General features: G+C 40.4%; 1 protein-coding gene across 1 annotated transcript in view; it reads left to right on the plus strand.

Moving 5' to 3' along the window:
- Positions 1–7450, plus strand: part of LOC143984007 (uncharacterized) — a 114939-nt gene that overhangs the window by 38871 nt on the left and 68618 nt on the right. Inside the window, exons 6-7 of the mRNA XM_077484253.1 lie at positions 830–922; positions 1121–1225. Coding sequence (XP_077340379.1) covers positions 830–922; positions 1121–1225 — 198 coding nt within the window. The remainder of the gene's footprint in view (positions 1–829; positions 923–1120; positions 1226–7450) is intronic.

Genomic DNA, 7450 nt, shown 5'->3' on the forward strand with positions numbered 1-7450 from the left:
TAATGATATGCTGTAACCTCTGGCAACCAATCACAATTGCTGCCTGATCTGATACAGTAAACTGATTTTAAGTCCAGCTTCTATTTATTTTATGTCTCAGAGCAGGTGGAGAGTGAAATTGCATGGGAGGGGGCCCCCCAAATTTTTTTTTGCCCGGGGTCCAATCAATATTAAAGACGGCCCTGGATGGGGCACCTATAAAAGGGATTGGAACTATACATTTTTGTAAGTTAATGCAACAATAACCCTTTTCAGATAACATAGTACTTTATATTGTATGATGATATTATTTGTGCCTGTATCAAAACAAAATAACTTATAGCCACTACTGAACTGTACAACGCTGAAGAAAATGTGACCAAATTCTTAATGTATGTTCTCTTTTGTATGTGAAAACTCTAATAAACATATTAAAATATAAAAATGTAAACTCCAATATAACTAAATGAAAAGACATAACAAAAAGAATTTTGTGTCCAAAGCTCCGTTTGATGTTTAATATGCTTATGATAATAATTGATACAGGGCAGACAGTGGATGAGCCAGCTTCTCCTGGTGACCTCCCAGAAGATGGTCACATGCTTGTGGAGGAGATCGCAGATAAATACACTGTACCCCTTTCTGGTGCGCTCAGATTTTTTTTGGGTTGCACATAAAATGTGTTACTTTGGCTTGGCTAATTATTATTATACAGGTATATACAGTATACATATATATTTTTGATAAGAAAATAATGGTGGTGGCAAGTAGGAAGGCATAACAGATTGAATTTTGTGTTGAAAAGTTTTTACATCAGTTCTATTTAATGCCTTTTTTATGGTTAAAATAGACACAGGGCAGACACTGGATGATTCAGCTTCTCCTGGTAACCCCCCAGATGATGGATGTATACATGGCGGTGAAGACACTGTACTCCTTTCTGGTAAGTTTTTAGCTGCACATAAATGTGTTGCTTTGGCTTTCCCAAGTGTTAATAAACACGTATAAACATATATATCTTTGTAATAAGAAAATAATTGTGGCATTAAGTAAGAAGGCTTAACAAACAGAATTTTGTGCTGAAAAGTATTTAAGTTGCTTCTCTTAACACTTAATATTTTTATGGTAATAATGGATGTAGGGCAGACATCGGACAAGCCAGCTTCTCCTGGTGGCCTTGGAGAATATGGATGCATGCTTGTGGAGGAAATAACACACACAGATGAAGACACTGTACTCCTTTATGGTGAGTTCAGTTTTTCCTGCTGCCCATAAAATGTGTTGCTGTGGCCTTGCCAAGTGTTAATATACAGGTATACATATATATATATATATATTTATTATGAAAAGAATAATGGCAACAAGTAAAAAAGTATGTATTTACAGACTACTACACATTTATTACTCAGAAAACACAAGTGTACAGAACAATACATGTATAAATGGGCATGAGTGGAGGATGGTCAGGGCAAAGGATTGGACAAGAGTATTGCAAACTGACAACCTCACATACAGTGCCTTGAAAAAGTATTCATACCCCTTGACATTTTCCACATTTTGTCATGTTACAACCAAAAACTTAAATGTATTTTATTGGGATTTTATGTGTTAGACCAACACGAAGTGGCACATAATTGTAAAGTGGAGGGAAAATGATAAATGTTTTTCAAAATGTTTTACAAATAAATGTCTGAAAAGAATGGTGTGCATTTGTACTCCCCTGCGTCAATACTTTGTAGAACCTTTCGCTGCTTTTACAGCTGCAAGTCTTTTTGGGTATGTCTCTATCAGATTTGCACATCTAGAGAGTGTAATGTTTGCCCATTCTTCTTTGCATAATAGCTCAAGCTCTGTCAGATTGGATGGAGAGCATCTGAACAGTAATTTTCAAGTTTTGCCACAGATTCTCATTTGGATTTAGGTCTGAACTTTGACTGGGCCATTCCAACACATGAATATTCTTTGATCTAAACCATTCAATTGTAGCTCAGACAGTATGTTTAGGGTCATTGTCCTGCTGGAAGGTGAACCTCTGCTCCAGTCTCAAGTCTTTTACAGACTCTTAACAGGTTTTCATTTAAGATTGACTTGTATTTGGTTCCATCAATCTTCCCATCAACTCTGACCAGCTTCCCTGTTCCTGATGAAAAAAAGCATCCACAACAACATGATGCTGCCACTCCTATCTCTCCACAGTGACTCGCCTGTTGCTGATCTTGCTTGTTGGTCCTGCCTACTTAAGCTGGCCAGTCCAGATGATCTCTGCCTTCGCCTTGGTCACATCTCTAGAGACGCTCTCCCGTTAAAGACTTGCTTGGCTAACGATCCTTCTGGCTCCCTGATGTTTTGGCTTCTCTAACTATCCAGTCTGGTTCCTGAACTCTGGCTATGTTTTGACTACGTTTACTCTGTTTACCTTTTTTTATATTACAATTAAATCACACTTGTTTATTAATAATATCTCTGTCCCTGTCTGTTTCATGGTTTCTGACACATCTGACCAGAGCATCTTCTTTCACATGTTTGCTGCGTCACCAACATGGCTTCTCGCAAACTGCAAATGAGACTTCTAATAGTTTTTTTTTTCACTAATGGCCTTCTTCTATGCCCTCTTCCATAAAGGGGAGATTTGTGGAGTGCACAACTAATAGTTGTTCTGTGGACAGATTTTCCCACCTGAGCTGTGGAACTCTGCAGCTCCTCCAGAGTCACCATGGGCCTCTTGGCTGGTTCTCTGATTAATGCTCTCCTTGCTCGGGCTATGAGTTTAGGTGGACAGCTATGTCTTGGTAGGTTTGCAGTTGTGCCATACTCTTTTTATTTTCAGATGATGGATTGAACAGTGCTCCATGAGATGTTCAAACCTTGGGATTTTTTTGTATAACCTTACCCTACTTTAAACTTCTCCAACTTTATCCCTGACCTGTCTGGTGTGTTCCTTGGCCTTCATGATGCTGTTTGCTCACTAAGGTTCTCTAACAACCCTCTGAAGGCTTCACAGAACAGCTGTATATTTATACTTAAATTACACACAGGTGGACAATTGGAATGCAATTGGTTCTGCTAGAGTTTAGTTAGGGGTATCAGAGTAAAGGGGGCAGAATACAAATGCACGCCACACTTTTCAGATATTTATTTGTAAAAAAAATTGAAAAGCATTTATAATTTTCCTTCCAAATTATGTGCCACTTTGTGTTAGTCTATCGCATAAAATCCCAATAAAATACATTTACGTTTTTGGTTGTAACATAACAAATTGTGGAAAATTTCAAGGGGAATGAATACTTTTTAAAGGCACTGTATATAAGGAAAGAAGCTTTGTACTTGTATTGATATATCATTAGATGTATCATTACAAAAAGCCACATTGCAATTGAATTCATACAAAGTCATACCTGGTAGGTAAACATGCTCATGTAGCCTAAAACCATGCATGCATAGCAAACAAGCAGTTTTGTATTGCATGGTGGCATGTAATTCTGGGGTTCCAAGTCAACTGTTTTTTTTTCCCGTAATGGTCTCTAATGTTTTCAGTATTGGTTTAAGTCACATGAACATACAGAGGTATAAAAAAATGATGATCTCTTCTAAAAGTAATATACAAATATTGATTTTTCTATATGTAACATTTAATATAAATGCTGAAAGGTCTATGAAATATAATTATTGGGCAATGATGAAAAAGAAGGGAATTGAGCAAGGGCTACTCCAATAAATATATTAGCCCTTAAACACCCAGAGTAAATTGGGCTAAATTACAGTAGTAACAACAAAAAGATAATTGTTACAAATATCAGTACAGTAAAATTTTAAAGTAGTTAACCCCACAGGTATGGAGAAGTACAGATGGTATTGGTGTAGACGTGGACCTCAACTAGTTTTGCAGCCTAAACCGCTTCCTCAGGAGGCGTCAACCCAAATATCTAAAAGAAATACAACATAAAAATGTATAATAGCTAGCAAGCAATAGGCAGTGATGCTGCCAACCAAGATAAAATATTGGAGTATTGGATTAAACCAGTGCAACTCACCAGTAGCAGATGGAAAAGCTGAGACACCCAAAAAGATGGGTGTTCCCCCTGGGGGCGGACATGGGGGGTGTATGTGTGTGGGTAAGGACTAAAAAGATCTAATAAATAAAATAATTGTTAATATCACGGGGGGGGGGGGGGGGGGATAAATTTTGAGAGTATTTAAAAAGATAAAAGGGGGGGAGAAGGAAACAAAAGGGGGGGGGGAAGCGATGGAGAGGAAGTGTGGAGTGAGATAGTGAGGAGGAAGGGGAGGGGAAAAGGGAAAGATGAGAAAAAAGGGGGAGGAGGAAATTTTTGGCCAATTTAGGCTAGCATACTAGCATATTGAAAAGTTGACTGTTTAAAGAGTAACTCCACTTTTGTTGAGAAAAAAACACCCCCCCCCCCCCCCCCGGTGATCTATGTACATTGCAAGGATTATGACAACCTTTGTTGCAGATTCCTACCTTCTGTTATTCTGTAGAAATCCTTGTGTGTTTCTCTGTGCCTCTGCTCTGAGTGGGTCTAATGGGAGTGGTTTCTTATTTAACTGTCAGGTGTGGAGCTGCTGGGCACTAGTGAGGAAATCTGCTGGGCCTGCATCCCTTTAGGCTGGATTCACACCAGTCTGGTGCAAATTCCAGCTCTGTTCTCTGAGCAGCTGAGCAGGGGGAGGGGGGGTGTAGTGAGGAGGGGGAGAGAATGCCTGTTCACAACGGAACGCATCTACGAATCAGATGCGTGCCCATAGATGAATATGTGCCTGAAATTCACACCACACTGCCTAGAAAACGCACATGTTTTTTGGGCAATACAGAGTGCGAATGCAACGCTCATATGTGAACCAGACTAATTGAAAGTAATGGATTTTAAAATGTTCTGCGAATTGGATGCTGTGTAAGCCACATCCAGTTCGCATAGGTGTGAACCCAGCCTTATACGTGTTCCTATTGAAAGTATCTCTCCAAAAAAAATGTTGTTGCTGGGGATGCCTGAAAATTGATTTGTATCTTAGGTAGAATTCTGGGAAAATTGGTGCGCCAATCACACAAACAGGAAATTATGTTTCTAGGGAGTGCTCAGTACACATTCTGTGTACAGAACAACTCCAGGTAGCCATATTCAAAGAAAATTTCATTGGCTGCAGATTTAAAAGGAAAGGTAGTTTTTAATAACATTCAATTACAATATGATTAGTGTCACAATTATATGCGCTATATTCTTTGTTTCTTTATTTGCTCTTTTTTTCACCACAAAAGTGGAGTTAACCTTTAAATACTAAAATATGTTTCTGTGAAACCTATAAAAAGTTTTGGAAAGCAAAATTTGAATTGTTGAATTTTTTTCATCTGGAAAATACACATTCACCTGCACCTATGCTATATCACAGCAGACAGGTGCTGGAGTACTACAGTGAGCAATTTTATGTAACAAATCTCCGCTCCCCATTTCTTTATTCATGCATTGTTGCTTGTGTCATTTGTGCATCTGTGGGGTTTTGCATTGTAGTTTTGGATACACAAATATTTTACTAAAACTATGCCCAATAACTATCTCTGTAGGTAGAGATAAAATAATGATGGGATGGGCAGAGAACAAGCTGGCAGACATAAACCTAAGTTGGAGAGTTGTGATTCTGTTTGGTGTGTTGTGATTCTGTCCATCTTCTAAAACTAAGGGAAGCCAAGACTATTAATGGGGTATGTGTTCTGGGTACTTAAATCATAAGAATTACTGGGGCTGTACTAAAAGTAAAGCAACAGTTGGCATAACATTTTCAATTAACTTGCATAGGTTATTAACCACTTGCTTACAGGGCACTTAAACACCTTCCTGCCCAGACCAATTTTCAGCTTTCGGTGCTCTCACACTTTGAATGACAATTACTCAGTCATGCAACACTGTACCCAAATGAATTTTTTGTCCTTTTTTTCCCACAAATAGAGCTTTCTTTTGGTGGTATTTGATCACCTCTGGGGTTTTTATTTTTTGCGCTATAAATGAAAAAAGACCGAAAATTTTGAAAAAAAACGCATATTTCTTTGTTTCTGTGACAGAATTATGCAAATTATTAATTTTTCTTCATAAATTTTGGTCACAATTTATACTGCTACATGTCTTTGGTAAAAATAACCCAAATTAGTGGATATTATTTGGTCTTTGTGAAAGTTAGAGAGTCTACAAGCTGTGGTGCGAATCGCACAAAATTGATCACATCTGATGTACTGGTGGCCTATCTCGCTTCTTGTGACCCGAACAAGTCAGGAAAGTACAAATACCCCCCAAATGACCCCTTTTTGGAAAGTAGACATTCCAAGGTATTTAGTAAGAGGTATAGTGAGCTTTTTGATGTTGTCATTTTTTTCCCACAATTCTTTGCAAAATTAAGATTTTTCATTTTTTTTTTTTTTCTCCACAAAATTGTCATTGTAATAGGTTATTTCTCTCACGTGGCATGTGTATACCACAAATGACACCCCCCAAAAAATTCTGCTACTCCTCCTGAGTATTACAATACCACATGTGTGGGACTTTTTCACAGCCTGGCCACATAGAGAGGCCCAACATGCAGGTAGCGCCATCATGTGTTCTAGGAACATAAGTTACACATCTAACTTGTTGACTATTTATTACACTTTTGAAGCACCAGGACAATGACACGTGACACTGATGACAGATGGCACTGATACGTGGCAATGCTGACAGGTGGCACTGATGACAGATGGCACTAATATGTGGCACTGATGACAGATGGCACTAATATGTGGCACTGATGACGCGTGGCACTTATACGTGGCACTGATGACACGTGGCACTAATACGTGGCACTGATGACACGTGGCACTGAAACGTGGCACCGATGACAGATGGCACTAATACGTGGCACTAATATGTGCCACCGATGACAGATGGCACTAATACATGCCACCGATGACGCGTGACACTGATGACAGATGGCACTGATAAGTGGCATTGATGACACGTGACACTGACAACAGATGGCACGTGACACTGACAGGTGGCACTGATGACAAATGGCACTGATACGTGGCACTGATGACAGATGGCACTATGTGGCACTGATGACACGTGGCACTGACGGCAGGTGGCACTGACGGCAGGTGGCACTGACGGCAGGTGGCACTGGGGGCAGGTGGCACTGGGGGCAGGTGGCACTGGGGGCAGGTGGCACTGGGGTGGATGGCACTGGGGGCAGGTAGCACTGGGGTGGATGGCACTGGGGGCAGGTAGCACTGGGGTGGATGGCACTGGGGGCAGGTAGCACTGGGGTGGATGGCACTAGGGGCAGGTAGCACTGGGGTGGATGGCACTAGGGGCAGGTAGCACTGGGGTGGATGGCACTGGGGGCAGGTAGCACTGGGGTGGATGGCACTGGGGGCAGGTAGCACTGGGGTGGATGGCACTGGGGCAGATAGCACTGCTGGGGGCGGATGGCA

The sequence above is a fragment of the Lithobates pipiens genome, unplaced genomic scaffold (assembly GCF_037356315.1).
Source record: "Lithobates pipiens isolate NorthernLeopardFrog02 unplaced genomic scaffold, aLitPip1_a1.2 Scaffold_16, whole genome shotgun sequence".
NCBI lineage: Eukaryota > Metazoa > Chordata > Amphibia > Anura > Ranidae > Lithobates > Lithobates pipiens.